General features: G+C 44.7%; 1 protein-coding gene across 1 annotated transcript in view; it reads left to right on the forward strand.

Moving 5' to 3' along the window:
• LOC115380311 (rho GTPase-activating protein 20-like) overlaps positions 1-22,500 on the forward strand; it is a 48,341-nt gene that overhangs the window by 12,232 nt on the left and 13,609 nt on the right. Inside the window, exons 3-13 of the mRNA XM_030081429.1 lie at positions 8,028-8,204; positions 10,109-10,258; positions 11,416-11,457; positions 12,170-12,254; positions 12,414-12,491; positions 13,721-13,787; positions 14,976-15,191; positions 19,438-19,628; positions 20,492-20,656; positions 21,379-21,488; positions 21,737-21,926. Of these exons, the coding sequence (XP_029937289.1) occupies positions 8,028-8,204; positions 10,109-10,258; positions 11,416-11,457; positions 12,170-12,254; positions 12,414-12,491; positions 13,721-13,787; positions 14,976-15,191; positions 19,438-19,628; positions 20,492-20,656; positions 21,379-21,488; positions 21,737-21,926 (1,471 nt within the window). The remainder of the gene's footprint in view (positions 1-8,027; positions 8,205-10,108; positions 10,259-11,415; positions 11,458-12,169; positions 12,255-12,413; positions 12,492-13,720; positions 13,788-14,975; positions 15,192-19,437; positions 19,629-20,491; positions 20,657-21,378; positions 21,489-21,736; positions 21,927-22,500) is intronic.

Here is a 22,500-nt window from a genome sequence, read left to right on the forward strand (position 1 = left end):
CATAAGTACACTTGTGTTCATAATTCTGTTTTATATTTACTAATAATATTATTTTTAAATAGCTTTTTAAAGCTATTAAGCGTATTACATAGTTTCATTTCTATTTCTAATTTATTCCATAAAATGACCTCTAGTGACCTCTAGATAGATAGATAGATACCGTATTTTCCGGACTATAAGTCGCTCCGGAGTACAAGTCGCACCAGCCATAAAATGCATAATAAAGAAGGAAAAAACATATATAAGTCGCACTGGAGTATAAGTCGCATTTTTGGGGGAAATTTATTTGATAAAATCCAACACCAAGAACAGACATGTCATTTAAAATTTAAATGACGAACAATTTAAAATAAAAATAGAATAGAGGCACCAACAGGCTGAACGGCATGCTTACGTTACATGACACCACTGAGAACGTGCCTGGTATGTTAACATAACATATTAAGAGTTTCTTTCTACTTACTTTTGCTTTCTTTCTGCTGCTCGATTACCGTTTTCGGCTGCATATTTTACTACGTGCAGCTTGTAATCTGCAGAATATGATTTTCTTTTCGGTGCCGTTTTTGTTAAGCCCTTCTCCGTTGTTTTTAAAAGTTACCGCCAATGTTGAAATTATCAACACAGCGCGACTTATAGTCCGGAAAATACGGTAGATACTTTATTCATCCCGAAGGAAATTCACAGTTTTCAGCAGTATCCACAGAGTACAAGATTAAGTAAATCAAAAATCAAAAATAAGTAAATCAAAAATAAGGAATAAAAGATGACCCTCGAGATCTAAAGATCTAAGTACCAATGTGCAAAAAACCAGTAAAACCAGTAAAACCAGTGTGCATCGATGTATAAATGTGCGTAGATGAGTGTATCTCCAAATGTTCCAAAGTTTTTGACCTCAAATCAAAGCAGGAATTTTTCCGTGGCGTTCCTCAGGGTCTGGATGTCATAATGTGGTGTTTTAAAGAGATTTTTTGACCATTTTTATTCATTTTCAAATGGTCAAAAATGGTTACATTTTGCACCGAATCTGTGTAAATAAACGGCATCAACTCAAAAAACTGCTGCGACAGCTTGTGGAACATAAACCTGCGTTGGCTCGACTCGCTGAGGAATTAGGTGCTTTTTCAAAGGTTCAGTCTCTTCAGTCCTCACTGAAACACTCAGAGCTTTAATGAATCAACCTGATGCATGAATGAGTGAATATTTCAGTTTGGATGTGATCTGTTGCTGCTGTGTCTGGATTCACTGTGAGCTCACACGTCTGTGTGTGTGTGTGTGTGTGTGTGTGTGTGTGTGTGTGTGTGAGGGTTTGTCGCATCAATGTAATTATGAGCGTAAGGAACATAATGTTTCCTCTCTCTCTCTCTCTCTCCCTCTTTTCTCTTTGATTCGTCTGTTGTTTTCCGCTCTGTCTGCTCTGGCAGAGCGGATGGATGGATGTGTCGGAGCAGAGAGACGAAACCGAAACCGAAGGAGACAGACAGAGAGACAAAACGAGAGAGAAAGTGGCACAAGGAGAGAGAGAGAGACAATGAGGAGAGAGGGATGACGGGATGTAGGACAGGAGGGCAAACCAAAAAAAATGAAAGGGAAAGAGAGAATGAAGACGGGAAAGTGAGAGAGAAAGTTCATTGTGTTTGTGCAGCTGTTGTCCTCAGGGTGTCTTGTTACAGGAGCGTGTGTGTGTGTGTGTGTGTGTACAGCTTTACACTGGAGCCTCAAACAGGAGCACAGGGACAGTAAACGCGTCGTCGATGATGAACTGACCTCTTTATTCTGACTCCTCCTTTTTGGGCCAATCAGCTTCATTTCAAATCAGACAAACATTATTAACATTTATTTTCAAAATCCATCACGCCTGAGATCTCACAGGACGGATGAATAAAAAGTTAAAGGGCGATATGGACAAAATGAAATCTCATGATGTCTTTGACCAAACACCTCGATGTGGATGTTGTGATGATGTTGTAGGGATGAGTGCTAGATAATCATCAGTAATGTGGATATAATGAAGCAAGCAGGTGGAGACGCGTCAGGCTCAGGCTCATGTAGGGCTCCACAGTGCGACTTGACCACAGGTCGGCTGTGGCTGCAAAATGCTTGACATATCTAAGCTCCCTCTCAGTGTTGTACATATTGGGAAGCACAGTTTGCGGAAAATATTTTCGTGATGGTATGGTGTACCTCCTGTTGGCTACTGTCATGAGGCGTTTAAACGCCGTGCGCTCCACTGTGGCTGTGGGAGCCACATCCTTAGCTCTGTGGTGGGCTGTCGCGTTGGTTATTTCTGTCCACCTCTTAGACGTTCTCTCGTATGACGTCGCCCCTGCAAACGCCTCCGTTATGGGCTGCTGTCTGGGTGTGGCACTTCTCGAACCTTGCAGCTCGCTTCTCGCTTCTCGCTTCTCACTTCTCACTTTGAGCTTTGAGCTTTCCGCACATCTTTGAACTCAGCAGCGTGGTTGTACTGTAGGTGGTGGGAAAGGTTGGACGTGTTGCTTTGGGTGGTTCCGACAGTTTTCACACACACTTTGCATTTCGTGTCCTTTTGCTCGACATCGTCTTTGTGGAACCCAAAATATTTCCAAAGGACGGACGTCGAATTTCTTTTCGGAACAAGCACAACAGCATCAACTTGGACTGACGTGACTTCCTGTACGTCTGTCAGCCGCTGCTTCATGTCAACCATCAGCTGTTTCCTCATCGTCTGTTTCCCTTCGTGTTCAGCCTGGATGGGTGGAGTCATGTGACTACACACACACTGTGCACCGTCTTAAAGGGGAATGAACACAGCCTACCAGCACACACAGTCAAAACAGACAAAAAAGACTTTTATTTTCTTTGTTATTAAAACACCAAATTTACCAAAAAGAGCGAAATGACGTCGGTTATCGTAGTAAATTTCGGAAACGGTAAATTTTCGGTTGTGGATTGTTCTGGAAGTGGGTCGGTGGGTGAGACGAGCTCTCTGTTTTTTGACGTCTAAATCGGGCCTGTGATATTTGCGCCGCCTCGTTGGTATGCGGCGGCGCGCCCCGGCCCCCCGGCGGCTGCTGGTGAACGGGGCGCTGAATAACCCGCGGCCTCTCTTTGTGCGTTCCCGTAAGTCAACACTTCTCACCACGCCGTCGCGCCTCCACAAAAAAAAACGTCCATGTACGCGCGGGCGGGCCGGGCGCTCAATTTATCAACATCACATGACGCACAAAGGAGCCGCCAGCCGCTCATCCATCAGGCTGAATGGACGGCCGGCCCGCCTGCCAATCACACATTGAGGAGGGGCGGGATGTGCGGCGAATACGGAAGATGCTGTCTTGTTCGGAGCAGCGAGATGTGAAAGAGGCTTTACGGGAATGTTTGTGTGTGTGTGTGTGTGTGTGTGTGTGTGTGTGTGTGTGTTGTGGTGGCTCCTCTGACATGAGCATTTCCTAGATGTGTGTCAACAACAGAGCTTACAGAGGAGGGTGTGTATGCGTTTGTCTGTGTGTGTGTGTGTGTGTGTGTGTGTGTGTGTGTCCTCCTGTTGCAGTGATCAGGATGGACTCTCTGCCATATTGGAAGATCCGTTAATTCCTCCACCTTGATGTTTTCTGGAAAACTCGCCCACTCAAACATCTTGGAAAAAGAAACACGAGGGAAGGAAACGGAGAAATAAAGATTCTTGTCCATTTCAAAGTTTTTAGAAAAAAAAATATGGAAATGTATTTCCATGCTGCAGAGGGGGTGTTGAGATTTAAGTTAGGCTTTAAACGGGGATCAAGCTGATTTTGTAGCATATTATGTGAAGCCCTGCATAAAAATTAATAATAGATAATAAATAGAGTGGAATCAGCGCGGCTGCTTTGAATGGAATCAAAGTTCAGTGGCTGTTTTTGTCCATTTTTATTCTATTATTTTTAATTTTATTATTTTTTTTAAACACATTTCTGAATAAAAACAATAGTGGTACAATATTCACCTAATTTTTAATGGTATTTTTTCTTTTCTTTTTTTTTTTTGTGCACAACTTCCGGCCATTGCCTGGCCAGCTCACTCAACACAAACACTCACTGATTTTTGAAAATGCTCCCACAATATCATCAGCTAAGCTCATCAGGCTTAGTAGAGAGCGATCAAGCGGAATTGCAGCTCAAAAAAAAAACAAAACAAAACAAAACAAAAAAAAGTTCCACCCACTGCCTCCGCACTCCAAGTTAAGGTGGATTTCATGTCAATTTAGCCGATAAAAAAAGTTTTTCTAAAAGTTCTGAATCAAGCTGTTGACTTGAGTTGTGGTTAAAAACTCAAATCTAATTTAAAAAAAAAAAAAAAAAGTAAAATTGTTTTAAAGGAAAAAAAAGTGGCCAGATATTGAATTGAATCTCTGTTAAATCAAATATTCACACACTCAGAAATTCAGCATTTTCCTTTGTTCCAGGAGGAAAACATGCAGGCATGTCATGTCATGCAGGCACTGATTTTGCCGTCGCTCTCCCAACGTGGTGGCGTGTAACCTCGTAACCAACGGCAACCAAACATTTTTAAGGCCTGTTTTTTTTTTTTTTTTTTTTTTTTTCTGTTCCGGGACGTCTCGGTGTGTCTCAATCCCCCGACTCGGTCGCCCCACCCGGCGTCAACTCTCAACCGGTTACATTCATCTCCTTTAATTAAGTGCAGTCGCTCCCCCTTCGGACTCCTTTTTGCTCGAGCCAAAAGCTCAGAGACCGAAGCGCCTCAGCGTCAGTCGCCTGCTCGCACTTAATTAATTATGTAACCCATCGATTACGTAATGAAACTGGATGGATGCTGCTGCAGTATGAAAAGTGCAATCCAGGCTCCTCCGGCTTCCCAGCGCATTACAGACTTGGACGGCGACATGGGGCCGGGTGAAGAGGTCACCAGCATGATTATGTGTGTGTGTGTGTGTGTGTGTGTGGGTGTGTGTGTGTTTGAAAGGGAGTGCATGCATGGTTGAGGGATTGAGAGAAAGAAAATGTGTGTATGTGAGATGGAGAGAGGAAGAATAAGTGGGTGTGTGTGCATGCGTGTGTGAGAATTGTTGTGTTTGCATGTGTGTGTGTGTGTGTGTGTGTGAAAGAGAGAGAGTAAGACAGAGCGAGTTAGGGAATGTGTGCATGCGTGTGTAAGCGGAGATGGAGGGGCTTTTATCTCAGAGTGTGGAGTGTAAACAGGAAAGGATGGAGCTCTCAAACTATTTCCTCTTCCCCCCAAAACTCCCCTCTGTTTCCATCCGTCCATCGGCCCGTGGCCCAGATCCACCGCCGCCGGGGAAACAGGAACGTTATGACTCCAATATTCAGCCGCAGAGCCTTTCAGAGACCAATGATCCCCCGAGAATGAGGTCACCGTCTCTCCACCCGCACGTCAAAACACAAACAGGTGTTTTGTGGCCAAATTATTGCATTGTGGCTCCAAAAGTCCAATATTCACCTTCATATGTTCCATATTTCCCCCAAAGCCTCTTCTCATGATCAGCTGATGAAATGTCCAAATGAATGACAAATGCTCAAAGTCATGCCTTCAGACCAGCAGCCACAAAAACTTCAAAAATTCAAAGTCTTAATATTATCTTGATACAAAACAGAAATCAAGCAAATCCTAGACTCGGCGAGGCTGTGACCTGTACATGTTTGGTATTTTTTCGTGGTGAATGACGAGAGCGATTAATGATTAATGAGCGCACTGTACAGCCGGCGGTGATGATACAGATAACGAGCCGTTTTATGGCTACAGGTGTTTTTTGCAGCCATAAAATCCTGGTTTCATATCACTTAACAACTTAAAAAAGGCTCAAATGGAACTAGACAGGCTGACTTCCTGTGTTTAGTATTCGAACAGCATTTTGTGTAGTTTCAAGTGTCATGAAGACTGAATGTATATGTTTATAAGTGTATTAATATGTTCCTACAGCCAGCAAATTCCCCACCAAGCTGGTACACGAAAGATTAAAAAAAAAATAAATAAATAAATAAATAGATTTTACAACATTTTTCTACAACAAGTTCCCCAGGTTTCCCCGGCCACATTCTCATTTTTTTTTATATATATTTATATATATTTTTATTTTTGCTTTATTTATCCAGAGGCTGTTTGCTGAACACACAGCGTGCAGTTTCTCGGTAACACACACCACCTCACTTTCACAGTTACACACACAAACCACGGCTTTCCACCTCTGACCGCAGAGCCGACGGGGTTTAAGTGCCTTGCTCATGGACGCCTCAACAAAACCTCCCCAAACTCTCCCAGCTATTGGTTCTCTAACCTCTAAGATATCATTGTTTCATTGTTTCATTTTTTTTTTTTTAATTAGCCTCATCACAGACCGCCCAGGATCAAAACCACAACTGTTGCACCAGCTTTCAGTGGATTACTGTAACTCCTCTGGGTGCCATTCAAACATAACACCTTTAATTTGGATTAGCGCTGGGAAGGTGTCAGGGCATGAAGTGTGTCTCGCTGAGGAAACTAGCTAAATCTCAGTAAACACTGAAGGAACCCTAATGAATTGCGGCTTGTATGCCAAGGCTTAGAGGCTGAAGCTAATCAGTGAGATTCAGCGGCTCAGGCTGTGATCTCAGCTTCACTTTACTGGGCGTCACTGCTGGCTGTGGGGTTCGGGTTGGAGTCAGGGTTTGGGTTAGGGTTCAGGTTAGGGTTTGGGTTGAGACCTCGAGGCTGCAGGAGAGGAAGAGCTGTGTGAGCAGTGACACCACAAAAAATTACTTAAACTGACAAAAGGACTGTTAGTTCAAACTGAAAGTGGTTTAATAGCACTTTATTTGCTTTATTTATGCTGATTTGAAGCCAGACATAAAAAGTAGTTTCTGATTTTCAAACGGGTTTGAGACCAAAAGGCTGCCACTTTGAATACGGCTGCAGATTATCTAGAGGTAAATCTGTCATGCTGATGGTTGTAGTTTCAAACCAGTCTCATGTAGGAGCTTTGGTTCCTCAATTTGACTTTTACAGCACAGCAGCTTTTGCAGTGTTTGGCACTTTTTGTTCTGCTTGTCACATGTGAGCATAAGATTAGAAAATGTTGACTGGGAGTCCTTTCTATGCCTAAGTAAAAGGTGTGCAGGTCCTCTGCACTCAAAATATGGATGGGAAAGTTTAAAAAAAAAAAAAAAAAAAAAAAGCTGTTATCAGTAATGAGCCATTGAACGGGGTGCTATATCTTTATCTATATATACCTAACCACACATCCTTGAGCAGTGACACTGAAGCTCTACCAGCTCCAGAGATGCTGACCTCTGACCTTCCCGTAGAGGCAGCAAGTGGAAAGTAAATGTACTTTATTTTAAATGTCATTAAAACGGGGAAGGTCAACAGATTGATCTTGTGCAGCAATGCCCTGTTTCACTTTCACTTCTGCACATTCACTTCTGCACATTCACTTCTGCACATTCACTCCTGCACGCTGCCCAGTCCAGCCACTTTTCAGCAGCTCCTCTGAAGGAGGCTGAGACCAAGTCCTCATCAACCTGGAGAAATCTGAAAATGCAAATTGTTTTCCATCTACTCCAATATCATAATAAAGTATTTAAAAAATTTGCCATCCACACCAAAATGCAGAAAATGTTTCGGTTTGCTCAATGACGTGCAGAACAACACCTCTGCTACTTGATCTGCCTTGCTTATTGTTTTGGTCGCAGCCAGAATCACATCACAATCACATATTATACATCACAAAATACGCCAGTTTTCCTGTTTTGCTGCTACACTTCAACGCAAAACTGGCGTTCTTTGTGGATGAAAACGGCATTTTAGTGTAGATTTCTCTGGATTAGTGTGGACTTGGCGTTAGCGCCTTGCTCAAAAGCAGCTTGCCAGTTGTTGCTGAGGGAGTCTAGAGCATCAATCCATCCACTCTCCCGACCTGCGGCTGCCCAGGGATTCAAACTGCTATCCCTCCATTCAGCAGCCTGCCTCTTGGACATCATCCACTCATTTGTCTTGCAGGAATCAATAAATATGACCAAAAAAAATGGATTGTGAGTGCGTCTGTGTTGGTTTTTGTCCTGCAGGGAGAGCTGCTTGGTGCCGGTCAGCCCGGAGTCGTGCCCCCTGGTCCAGGCCTTCCTGGCGGGGAGTCCCGGCAGGCTGTTCCTGGGTCACGCTCACGCCCAGCTGAAGACGGGCCTCCAGACGCAGGACAGACACCTCTTCCTCTTCACCGACACACTCCTCGTCGCCAAGGCCAAGTACGTCTCCCTGTGTGTGTGAGCGAGTGAGGGCAAGAAAGTGAGAAATGAGAGAGTGAAGGGGTGAGTGTTTATTTGTGTATGTGTGGACGGGGGGGCGGAGAGAGATGAAGCAAAATGGAAACAGACGGACATAAACAGGAAAAGGGGGAAGACAGAATAATTACATCTGCTCTTCGTTTTTTCCGTAACAGCAATGGAAAAAAAAGAGATTCTTCAGGCGACTGATGGAGCCGCATCCCTTCTTCCATCTCTCTTTCCCTCACTGCCTTCCTTCCTTCACCCCTCCTCCCTCCCTCCATCCTTCCCTCCTCCCCCTATTTTTTCCCAGTCTATAATTATTTCCCAGCCAATTAAATCCATATGAAGCCTGGCTCAGATCAAAGCCACACTAGCCTGTCCTGGGCCTACAGCATGAGCTTCTCCACCCAGTGCACAAACTGCAGTGCCAAACACACACACACACACACACACACACACACAGACATATGTAACATATATAGTTGTATACATCCACCCACACTTTTGCACGAAAATACACACTCTAACATGCAATCATACATTCCAAGACACTGTAAGCAAACATGTTACAGGCATACACATTTCCGTGTAGATGCAGTGCACCACACACACACACACACAGACACACACATACACACAGACAGACACACATGCATGCAAAGTAGAAACCACCACATGTGCACATATGGACATATTTACACTGCCAGAGTGCACAAACACACGAATACACGTAAATATACACGCAAAACACCGACACACAGACACGCAAACACGCAAACACGCAAACACGGAAACAGACATGCCTTATGTACTTATGTGCTTAAACACACGCACACACACACACACACACACACACACACTCACACACGTCAGTATGGACACAGCGGGGCCTCTGTGGTCGGTCCTGGGAGTCATGTGCCCGTGGGCGGAGCTGACCCATCCGATGGAGAGAGCACAGGCTGTAATTGGCTTTATTACATTCTGGCTGAACACAGGGTGTGCTAGAGGAATGTGTGTCTGTACTGTATGTGTGTGTTTTGGATGGCCAGAGAGAGAAAAAGAACTTCACTTGATGTGTGTATGTAATAGCATATCCATGTAATAGCAGGGAGAGCATGTATGGATTCCACATGCGCGCATTTGCAGTTTCTCCCTCTGTAATCACAGATGTACTGGTGAATAAATACACTTTTAATTAGTTTGCACATCCTCTACCTCTGGAAATAGCCCAGGCACTCAGTATTTCTATCCTGTAAAGGGTTACTTGAAGAGTATGTTGGTGGTTTGTGGAAGGAAATTCGACAAAAGCAAAAGGTACAGTAAGAAATTAGATTTCAGACTGAAGCCACAGGGGATCCAAGTAGATTCCCTGTGGAACTCCTCGATAAGAGACTGTTTAGGATTCATGAGCCCTGGTGGTCTGAGAGGAGCAGGAGCATGAAGAACCGCTAATTTTAACTGTTCATCACTGTGTTTCCTGCAGGTCTCCAAAACATTTTAAGCTCACGGCTTGTGTAAAAGTAAAATGTACAATAAAAATAAATAAATAAATAAATAAATAAATAAATAAATAAAGTCATCGAAACAACAGGGGATCCAAGTGGGTTCCCTGTGGAATTCCTTGATAAGGGGGCATTCAGAGTTCATAAACCATCATGGTATTTCTACAAATCTGTGATACATGGAGGAAACCTAACATGCTGATTGGCTTCATTTTGTATCTGAGACGAGCAGGAGAGAGAGAACCACAAAAAAACCCTCTCTGAAGGTGTTTGTGAGCAAATTTTCCGAGGAAGTCATAAACGTTTTTGAAGCAGTTGCAGAATAGTGCCTTTACGTTGCTGTACGGTCTGTTGTTACGTAACGCACCGTGTTTCCTGCAGGTCTCCAACACATTTCAAGCTGAAGGCTCAGGTCAGAGTGTGTGAGATGTGGACGGCCAGCTGCATGGAGGAGGTGTGTGAGGGAAGCACCAACCCAGAGAGGAGCTTTGTCATGGGCTGGCCCACCTGCAACTGTGTGGCCACCTTCAGGTACACACACACACAAACACACACACACACACATGTAACATCAAGAGCAACTTCACACCCAAAAAGGAGAAAAGCCCAGCAGCTCAACTGTTTACCTGCCAGACATTCCCTGTGTTGTTTCCTTAAAATATAAATCCAACAGAAGATGATTTAAACCAGTTGAACAAAGCGGAAGGATTTCAAACAACTTTACTTCCCCTCAAACTACCCTCTGGACATACACAACCACATGTGTGATCGCACACACACACACACACACACAAATACACACACACTCACCAATCCTTGAGCAATTTATTCATATTCAAAAGGGGAATACCCAGTGGTTAAACTGTTGTAAAAATATACATCTAAGACTGAAGACGACTTTAATCATTTGAAAAAACAGCACACACACACACACACACACACACACCAATGGTTGTCAGTGTGTTACAGTTTCATAACCTCTGTGGTCATCAACTCCAAATTGTTATTTCTGTACATCATCCTTAATACTTTAAGCTTGCCATGATAAATAGATACCATCCCGATTTTGTTCCTCTTCAAATTGCTGGCTGTGCGCACACACACACGCTACACACACACAGTATATATTTTTTGCTTACATGGAGGCATACCAGGGTATCCTCGGTGCATGACAGTAAGGCGTACCCGTGGCAGAAAAGCCCGTTCCACAACGCCTCTGCAAGTCACTCTGAGTGTGTTTCCAAACGAGTACGCTATGTTCCGACACATACATGTAGATTATCGACTGGAACTAAAACTGAACACATAACCACAACTGCCATAAATCCTAAAGCTGAACCGCAGTGAAAGAGGTATTTCCAGTCGTAAAAGCCCCTCGCCCGACCCCAGAGAGATTGGAGGAGAAAACCACTGACACATGCACACACACACATACACACAAACACATGCACGCATAAGTAGGCAATGCACATACGCCGATTCATATGTACAGTCGCACCTGTATGTGGGCACACACACAGATTTGTACTCACACACGCCTTGTACATCTCCTAAAACCAGGAATTCAGCCATGGCTCGCGGGGAAGTCTGCATTTTTGTTCGGGGAGTGTTACATAACAGGAAAAATAAATGGTTATTGACATGATTTCCTCTTATTACGTTTAATCGCTGTGTTTGCCTCTCTTCAGCTCGGTGGAGCACAAGGACAAATGGCTGACGCTCATCAAAAGGTAATGGACCGGTTGCATCAGCTGTTGTCTTTGTGTTTTGTGTTCATTTACTCATCCCACATTTTCTTGGATGTCTGACAAAAAAATGTTTTTTCCTCACAAAAAGATTTTAATTTCATTATTCTCTGTGAGGTCTGCAATTAGAAACTTTATTGTTTGGACTTTCTAGGCAACTCAGGATGAATAAAAGACACTAAACATATCATTTTCCCTCTCTTGCAAATCAAATTTCCTTTATGGAAAGAGACAGATTTTAACTTAAAGGTGCCCTATGCAAAATCGCTAACCGTTAATTAATCGAGGAAACATTTCATAAGTACATAATCATTATCATATCTCATTATGATCCTGCTCCACTTTTTGGTCAGTTCAGTCCAACGGCTCCCCACTTCAGGTGACCACTGGTAGATTTACAGAGTGCACCTTTAAAAGTAATTTAACTGATTTAAAGGAAACATCTTTTTATGTGAAGAAGAAAAAGGAATGATCACATGGTGAATGAATGGAAATCTTTCCTTAGAGCTGTTCTTAAATCAGTTAGTTGGCTTAGGAACAATTACAGCCCCCTCATGCTTGATTTATCAAATAAAGGCACCAATTCTTCTTATATATCAGGATGACCCACTTGCCTTATTATGTCCTATATATAACTAAACCTGCTTTTATTTTGATGCTGACCTCCTTTTTTCCTTCCTGTTTCTCCTTCGTTCAGTCGGATCAACGAGGAGAAAGACAAGGACGACCCCAAGACCATTCCTCTGAAGATATTTGCAAAGGATGTTGGGAATTGTGCATACGTAAGTGTCTCCGTGCAGCCTCACAGTGTGTGTGCACCCGCTGACTGAGTCACTTTTCAGTCCCTTATAGGTTCATTCATGATGTCACCACCAAGCACAACATTTATATTACTTGCATATTTATTTCCATAACCTTTCCCAAATGTTTCCTCCCACCAGGCCAAGACGCTGGCGGTCAGCAACACTGACAGCACCACCGACGTCATCCGCATGGCTCTGCTGCAGTTTGGCATATCGGTGAGCATGAACAGGAGCTCCCAACGTCTTCGTATGGCCCAGTGCTTATAACCTCATCGTGCTGCCTTTCAGGGCTGCAGTTAGGCTGACTGCCATTAAGCCTCAGAGCGCCATTAGAAGTGATTTAGCCCAAAGGATCCTGATGTAAAAAATTATATTTTGTGTCAAGTTTTTATTATTTTATTTTTTATTTTTTTATTTAATTAAAAGGGACAGTACATATTAATGAACATTAAATGTAAATATGTCAGATTGCAGCCATAGGCTAATTTCCATCCGTAGTCCCTTGGCAGGTTGATGTTCACAGTAAAAAAAACAAAAAAAAAAAAAACAATATAGAATAAGGGAAGAAAAAGAAGATAAACAAGTCATACACAAAACGGGTACACAGAATCAAACAAGACATACACAACATGCACATACCATCAGAGCCAGTGTGCAAAAAAGAGAAAGTGATTATTACAAAGTGCTAGTGCAAAAAAGTGCTGCTGCACAGACAGAATACATATATTGTCCATCTATATTGCACAATGCCCTTAAAAAGTGCTAGTGCATATTATACAAAGTGCTGCTGCATAGCGTCAGAGGTTATAGATACAAGAGAGAATCACTCAAACATTTTTGGTATGACAAGAATTTCTAGTGATTTAAAATATTGTGGAATTAAATTATTCCTTATTTATCTCGCCCCTAAAGGACCCCTGGAGGTCCCTGGACCCCACATTGAAAACCATAGGCTTAGAAATGAGCTCATGTTATTGTTCCAGAGTCTGCAGAGATGCAGAACGCTTTTGTTGAACATCTGCTTTTTGTCACCTCAGAGTTAGCTCAGCGTCAGCGCCGGACTGTACCAGTAAAGTGTTTCCAGGCTTTGTGTGATGTGTGTGTGTGTGTGTGTGTGTGTGTGATGTGTGTGTGTGTGTGCGCGCAGCATTACCGTCCTGTCAGTTTCAATCTCACATTTTAATTGGCCGAGGCATTTGGATGACCAATATTTCCCAGAATCAGACCAACTTTCCTGTATGTGTGTCACAGTTTCACAGCTGGTGCACAGTAACTGCTTTTGTTTGCAGAATCATTTACGCATAAAAGTAAAAATGAAACTGTGGTCTAGTTGCAATAATAGATTGCTTAATTACTTTACATGCACTTTACATGACTCTGCATCACCTCCTCTCTCTCTCTCTCTCTCTCTCTCTCCCTCTCTCTCTCTCTCTCTCTCTCTGCAGGGCTGTGTTAAAGACCACCAGTTGTGGGTGAGCTCCAGTAAGGACGACCCTCCGTATCCTCTCATAGGTGAGTCCACCTGTCACAGACATTATTATTAAAGCCTTGCAGAGGACCCAAAATGCAAAAGAAGAAATGGGAGTGAGACAAAAAAAAAATTGAATAAGCAATTTATTGCAAACAACCATTAAACTGAAATAGGCTGTTCATCAGCTGATCAAAAGTTTAAGACCGCTGCCTTTAAAAGCCCAAATCTTGGCAAAAATGTGGATTCAGATCCAACAGTACAAAATGTAAATTCTTGCAATTTCTCAACTGGTCTTAAGATTTTGATCAGGAGTGTATATGAAATGCACCATCGATCCACACGCTGCTGAAATAAAAACACATCCTGAGGCAAAATAAGGCCAAAGGTTTTGTCTAATATTCACTGTGCTGCAGCTTTACTGCTTCTTTACTGCTTTAAGTTTGCTGTGTTGGGTTTATTTCAGCAGTCTGTGGATCTACTGTGCATTTCGAATATGGAGAGGCTTTTTGGATCCACACACCTGTGAGGGGAGAGCTCCTAGTAGTAGCCAAAGTAAAGGGTGCAGTGCTGCTCTCGATAAGGGAACAGGGAAAATGTGGTCAAAAAAAAATAAAAGCACGAGAAACGCTGTGTTCTCCATCAACAGCCGCGCCCTTAGGCAAGGCACTTAAGCTCCAGCGCAGCTACCCAGCGGTGGTCGTGCTGGGACATCCGAGGTGTAAATGTGTGAAACTGTGAGAGTGTGTGGCAGGATAATGCTGAAAAAACTTCCCTGGATATATATAAACGTTAAAAAAAAAAAAAAAAAATCCCGTTTCACTGCTTCGGGACAAAAAGTTTGCAGTGCGGATGCGGGGTAGGTCCACAGTGGGGGGTCACTTCTGTACAAGCATTAGTGGCGCACCAAAATCTCCACATCTGGGAGCATTTTCCACAACAGTTGGCAATTTTCTTTCACTCAACCAACTTTTTACAGCCGTTTCATGACACGCTGCTACCACATGCCTTTAATCCCGGCTCTGCAGCTCACACTGAAATCCAAACGTCCCGGCTGCAGGCCATTGACTCATCCCCGGCGGTACATGTCCACTCCTCTCCTCCTCCCTACATTTTTTTTTTTTTTTTTTTTTTATCAGATTCCTGCGCTGTCTCTGTGTCACACACCCAGACAGACAGACGCATGCCAGAGCCGTGACCTCTAACCTTTTGACCCTGATCCTCTCGTCCAGGGCACGAGTTTCCCTTCAGCATCAAGATGAGCCACATCCGGGACGGGGGGAGCGGCGGAGGAGGAGGAGGAGGAGGAGGAGGAGGAGCAGGGAGGGAACCGGCCAGTCCCACAGACTGTCCCGGGGTGCTGCTGCTGGACCAGTGCCTCCCTCCGGACACCCAGTGCCAGTTCATCCTCAAGCCCAGCAAGGTGGCTCCAACACAGGCTCTTATCGGTAAGACAGCCTGTCTGGCTTCCAATATTTGGATATATGGATTTTTTTTATGCTTCAAAGCCACTTAAGGTGAAATTTAAGGGGTTAACTTTCAAGCGTGAATTATCTGAGGTCTAATACAAGATCGATCATGAATAAAGGCATGAATGGGGATACCACTGAATATGCACACACACACACACACACTCACACACACACACACTCGTTAGCTCCGGGGCTGGGTGTGAAGGGCCTGGCTGCTGTGCTCTGATTATGTAAGAGGCTGTTATGATGGAGGCTGAGGAATCCGAGGCGAAGCTTGTGGTTGGCACGCTGGAGCCTCGACTGGAAAACACACTCTCTCCCTCCTCCATCCCCTCATCCCTCCACCTTCTCCATCTCCATCTCTATCCCTCCTTCCCGCTCTTGTTTTTCCCCCTTTCTCCTCAGCTCCTCGTCATTTTTCCGTCCGTCTCATTCTTCTCTTTGTTTCGATATCTCGCATCGTTTTTTTTTTTTTTTTTTGATTTGATACACGGCTTTGTTTCCCTTTCCTTCACCTCCGCTGACCCGCTTTCTTACTCACTCGCTGTGTCATCTCTTTTCAGTTTCCATCTTCCTCTTCTCACACTCGTCCCGGCCCTTCTGGGGTTTATTTTCTCTTTGTCTTTACTGCATTTTTTTTCCTTTATTTGGTTGCTGCATTCATGTTTTAACCTCTTGTCCTCTCCCCTCTCCTTTCCCACCGCTCTTGTTGTCTCGTTCCACTCTCCTCGGCCGCCGAGGCACCTTCTAAAGCCGGAGAGTGTCTAAATACGGCCGTAAGTATTAAGAACAAAGTGAAACCGTGGCGAGGGACGTTCTGTTCTGTATTAATACCTCAGCGCCCTGATATTTCTCCCTGTGGTTTGAACGGTACAATTTTCAGGGATTAGAATTATAAATGGGCGCCTGACACGGAGCGACCGCCTATTAGCACAACCTCAGCCTCCCCGCCGACGCAGGAAAACCTCGTCCCGTTTTCCGGCTGCAGAATCACATCGAATAGAAAAGATCTCCATGTCTCCTGCATCATGTCAGACACACTTCCCTGGAATCCAGCAGCTCATGTCTGGGATGTTTGGAAACCTCAGGATCTCTGCTAGAATGAAGAGCCTGAAGCGCCGTTTCACCTCAGTTAACGTTTTATGGGTCTTTGAATCACCTTTGGGCTCTGGATCTTCTACAGCACCACTAGGAAGAACTCTTTCTGGTTCCGTTTGGCACCTTTAGTCTGTCTTTAAGAATTGAGGATCAAATGCAATCCTAAATTTACCTTTTCTCTTCTCCTCTCTGAAGAACCATCGACAGTTCCTCAAAGAACTGGTTGGTATGGCTCTAATATTCACCTTTGACCCATTTAGAACCAGGATCTGAAGGGTTTTTTTTTTGGAACCACTGAAGGTTCTCGCTCCAAGGGACCACGTTCAGCTCCGGTTTGCACCTTTATTTTTTCAGCGTGCAGCCTGAACAGGACCAGTTTGGATCAAAATGAGACACTAAAGTCAGATGATGCATGACTTGTTCATTGCTACAAGTGTGTGTGTGTGTGTGTGTGTGTGTGTGTGTGTGTGTGTGTAGGTAAACAGCTCCAAGGCGTTAGTGTGTAATGCTGATTGATTTAAGGTGTCCTGTCTGCTGTGATAGCATCACTATGGGCCAGCATTTTTTTTCTTATTATCCTTGGCCGTGAGGAGAAATATTTTGCGTGTGTTTTGTAAGCGGCTAACAGGTTTATAGCAGGATGACAGACAGCGCCCACCCGGCCCACACGCCTCCTCGCCTTCAGCTCCTCGCTCCGTCTCTCTCCAAACGCTCTCCTCTCCAGCGAGGTCTAATGACGCAACGCCTGATTTACTGCCCGGTTATGATTTTTTTACGACGCCGGGGCCCGCTGAGAAGAGCCAGAGCAGGACGGCAATTATGTTCCTTGGTGCCAGAACGTAATTGGGCAGAGCGCCACGGCCGAGTGTTAAGTAACGGGTTTTAATCGGGCAAAGCCCCGGGCAGCTATGTGAGCTATGCCACATATGTTGAGAGGCCTTTTGGGAGGTTTGGTTCCCCCACCCAGTCAAAGAATCTGCAGTTTGGAAGCAGAGGCCCACCCGAGAACACAACATGACACATATTACTGCCTCATAATAACACAAATAAGATAAGATAAGATAAGATAAGATATTCCTTTATTAGTCCCACGGTGGGGAAATTTCACGCATTACAGCAGCAAAGTGGATAGCAAAATATTAAGCATAATTTACATTATAAACAGTATAAACAGATAATAAAAAGCAATATAAACATTCTAAAAGGAATATAGAAAACAAAATAGAAATAAAAACAACAGAAGAAAAATCTCATCATTTTAACGTGAAGAAACTTTTGCACAATCATTTGATGGTTATTTCATCATGAAGTGTTTATCAAAGCTGCAGTGATGAAGGCTCAAAGCGTGAGGTGATGTTTCTGTTACTGTCGGAATAAAACTTGTTTCGCTCATTTTTCTTGGGGAAACGACGCGCTCAAGTTTGTTTTTTCTGAAGTTCAGTGAAGACGTTTTCTCTCTCTGGAGTAAATCATGCGGCCGCGTCGTCGCGTTGCACTCCAGAAAATGTACCTGTAGGACCAGAGACTCGGTGTTTGTGATTGACACGCGGCCCCTGAAGGCATCGCCGGCGCCCGGAGTCTCGCTTCTCGTTTTCCTCTTCCTCTTGTTCTGGTTCAACGCACAAGTTTCACAACCACATAAACACACGGATCGGTTATGTCACAGCCAGCAAGCACACAGGGACACTGGCTAACACACACACACACATACACACACACACACATACACACTGGGACTTGGCACCTTTGAGTAAACACACAGATTCATACAGAACAAGAGACACCCAGTCCTGCACGGAGTCAATGGCAAGACACACACACACACACACACACACACACACACACATTGCAAATTAAACAGCACTCCCAGTCCCACACGTTCTCTGTCTGAAGCATTTTACTGAAAAAAAAAACAAAAAACAAACAAAAAAAACATTTGAACACATTTTGTCAGTGATCGGCGTCTGAAATGTTTAGATCTGGGACGCCGGTGCACGTGAGGTAGATCCTCCTCCTACCCCTGTTTTTAAATCCCGTCTTCATATACAGTTTTATTTGTCGGCTTTGACCTCAATGTGGCAGTTGTTGTCTCTTGACTGTGTGTTTTTATCGTGTTGTTTTATGGTTTTTGCAATTTTTGACTGTGCAGCACTTTGGTCAGCTTGTTGTTCTGTTTGAAATATGCTTCATAAATACATGAGAGTTGAGTGGGTGGGACGGCTGAATGGGAAAACAGAGAAAACGACACACACTTCCCACAGCCCAGTCGGACGGCTGCTGGAAAGCAACAGAAGTAGAACAGAGAGATCCGCACAGCAAACAGCTCCCATGCAGGATTTTAATTAGCTGTGCGACCCCGTGACCCAGCAGCACGTTCTTTAACCTCTTAGGACCTAGCGTTTTGGGTTGGGACCATCACATTTTGGGTTATATTACCGTAGTAGTTAATTCTGCTTACCTGGGGCCGTATGTGGACCCTTACACTTCCTACCACACTTGTTTTATATTTTGTTACAAGCACATAATGCCTTACTGTAGCTGTGACTGTCCAAAGGGGGCAAAAATGTTGTTACTTCATTTTGTTTTTTTGCACTGTGATATTCAAAACACATTCAAAAATATGTTTGTATGTGTTATTAATGCAAGACGAAGCAGTCAGGACAAAAACTGCAATGTTCAGGAAATAAAGATTTTTGCAGTCTATTACACAACGGCGACTTTATTGTGTTTTAAGGAAATTGAGAAGCAGTGTCCACATATCTGGACATCATTTTTCTCTAAAACTACACCATGTGAAAAGACGATGCATAGTTTTTATACTTATCAGGGTCCAATAAGCCAAAATAGAATCACATGAATATCAAAAAAGAGCTCGGGTCTTAGGAGGTTAAATCGGCCACAGGAGCTGTTTGGTGTGCAGAGCTCTCAGCTGAACATCCAGGACGTCCAGGTGAAGCTAAACTCAAACCTGGGAGACAAACGAGCAGCAGAGCGGGTTGTGGAGGTGGTGGCTTTGCTCAGTGTTGGGAGATGTTTGTGTTTGACGCAGAAACTCCACTTACTTTAACCTGCAAACACACCATAACTTCTCCTCCTCTCCTGCCCCCCCACTCTCCCCCCGCAGAGCCCGGCCAGCAGAAGACCTTCAAGAGGAAGCGCTCTCTGATCAACTGGACCTTCTGGAAGGGCTCCAGCAGCCAGCTGGACGGCCTGCCCCTGTCCCCGTCCTCACTCTGCCCCGCCCAGGGACGCCTGTTCGGACGACCCCTGGGCTCCGTCTGCTCCCCGGACCACGGCCTGCCCAAACCTGTCATGGTGAGCCAAGTGGAGGCCGGCGGGCCAGACAGGGGTCAGGACCCTGTCTGCAGGGGGGCAGAGGGGTGTGTGTGTGTGTGTGTGTGTGTGTGTGTGTGTGTGTGTGTGTGTGTGTGTGTGCAGATGCAGCAGAGTCAGTGGTGCTCTGGTCCTGAGGAGAAACCCAGCAGCTGGCTCAGTGTCGGCCACAGCTCCACAGAAAGCCTCCTCACTGGTAGAAAAGCAACAGATGTCTTAAATAATTGGTATTTATTTGAAGTAATCAGAAACTGAAGCTGAAATTAAAGGAACAGTTCACCCAAAATACAGAGAATCTTGTCCCGCTCAGCCCTGTGTTGCAGTCTGTCCGTCCTGATAGTTTCTGTGGGACTTGGCCTGGTTTCCAGTCTGCCTCCTCCCCTCAGATCCAGAGGGCCTTAACGGGTGTTGCTTTGTTTTGGTGGAGCTCAAACCATCAGAAATTTACATGTGAAAAACTCAACAACAACTCAGTCCACATCCCTCGGGGTGGGGTTAGGGTTAACGTTAGGGGTTAGGGGTTTGGTGGAGAACTATTTCCAGCCGAAGAACAGCCTCAGTCTGAAACCCGCTGGAGGCCGACACAGAGTCTGCTGGCGCTCTTGGCCAGTACGAGTTAGACTGGAAACCTGGTAAGAACCCAGTCCAGAGCAGAGACTCCGTGCAGAGCTGGACCCACTGTGAGATGTGTCTCCTCCCCCTGTCTGTATCTTTAGTTTCCTTTGGAACACAAACATGAGCAGGACTGACTCTGTGACACTGAAAACCTACAAACCGCTGTCATTAACACGACGCGCCTCTGAAAACACCATATAAGGTCTTCCTGTTGGTAACCCCCCCCTCAGGACATGCTGGTGTTCCTGTACCAGGAGGGCCCGTACACCCGCGGTGTGTTCAGGCGCTCGGCGGGGGCCAAAGCCTGCAGGGAGCTGAGGGACCGGCTGGACGTCGGGACGGACGACCCCGAGATCACACACCAGTCTGTGTTTGTCATCGCCGCCGTGCTCAAGGTAACACACACACACACACACACACACACACACACACACACACACACAGATCTTCCTTGTGTCGGCTGTTTAAAAGCAGACAGAGTCGACTGCAGATCATCCAACCTGAAGTGTCTGCAGAGCGCTCGGCTGGTGTCAGCACTGCAAGAACTCCAAATCCTACCAAGATTATTTGTCTTATTTCAAGTCAAAAATGTCTTATTTCTAGTCAAAATATCTCATTACACTTAAAATAAGACATGATCACCTCAGAAGTAACTTGTTTTTACACAATTGTCTCTTGTTTCAAGTGAAAATTTGCTTCTTTCATTGGCAAAATTTGTTTCTTGTTTCTAGCTAATTTTCACTTATTTCAAGTGAATTTTCACTTTTTCCACTGGCAAATTTTGCCAATTAAACAAGCAAATTTTCACTTGAAACAAGAGACAATTGTCTAAAAACAATTTACTTCTGAGGTGATCATGTCTTATTTTAAGTGTAATGAGATATTTTGACTAGAAATAAGACAAATAATCTTGTTAAGATTTTGAGTTTTCGCTGTGTGTCTCTTTCTGCTTGTTTTCTTATGTTTTTTGCTTCTGTTCTTTTTTTTTTTAACTCAACATCACCTTTTATTCTTTTTTTTAAAATATGTATTTACTGCTTTGTTTGGTTTGTTTTGTCATTTTTTTTTGTTTTTTTTTAACATTTTTATTGATGTTGTCAATATGTGTGTTGGTCAGGACTTTCTGAGGAACATCCCCGGCAGCCTGCTGTGTGTGGAGCTGTACGAGCAGTGGATGGCTGTGATGGAGGGAGGGGGAGGGGAGGGGAGGACGCACGCCGTGCAGAGGTACACACACACACACACACACACACACACACACACACCGTCTCTCAGACACACAACTCATGCATCCTCTCTCAGTTGTAGTTTCTTCACATTAATTCGACTTTTTCTCCCTTTCCCTTCCATCCCTCCTTCCATCCATCCATCCTTCCTTCCTTCCTTCTTTCCTTCCTTCCTTCCCTCCTTCCTTCCCCCGCCCCCTCCCACACACACACACACACACACACACACACACACACACACCCCTCCAGGTTGCTCCACCTCCTGCCCGGTGAGAACCTGCTGCTGCTGCGTCACGTGGTTGCCGTGCTGCACCGTATCCAAGGCAACGCCCACGACAACCAGATGAACGCCTTCAACCTGTCCGTCTGCATCGCTCCCAGCATGCTCTGGGCCCCGGCGCCCACCACCCCCGAGGTGGAGGGGGAGGGCACCAAAAAGGTGAGGCGCGCACACACACACACACACACACACACACACACACACACACACACACACTGATTTCATGCTCTGCCAGGCAAAGATAATATTTGCTCGGTGAAACTCTTAATTAAGAAAGTTTGGCGAGAGAAACGGGGAGTTTTGGGGAATCCTGGGAGTTTTGGCTCGGCGACGCAGATTCCTCTGACCCGATGAGAGATCAGGTCCCGGGACAGGAAGCACGTCTGACGGAGGGGGGAGGAGAGGCCGCCGTGAGCCAAAACACAAATCTGCAACTGCTCCTTCTCATTTGTGCGGCATTCGTTTTGTCTCTCTCAGCACGTTTACATGCACACCTTATTCCTGTATTAACCGGAATATTCGCAATATTCCGGTTGCACACGTGTCATGTAAACACGCACCGAACCCGATTAAGGTCATATTCCGGTTGGAGAGAATTCCGAATAAGCCCCCTGGAATATTCCTGTTCCAACCGGAATATTGGGGCATGTAACCACCTTAGTCGGAAAACTCCCCGAACCGGAATATTCAGTCACGACTGCGCATGCTCGACTCACAAGGAATTCTGTGGCGT

The sequence above is a fragment of the Myripristis murdjan genome, chromosome 21, assembly GCF_902150065.1.
Source record: "Myripristis murdjan chromosome 21, fMyrMur1.1, whole genome shotgun sequence".
NCBI lineage: Eukaryota > Metazoa > Chordata > Actinopteri > Holocentriformes > Holocentridae > Myripristis > Myripristis murdjan.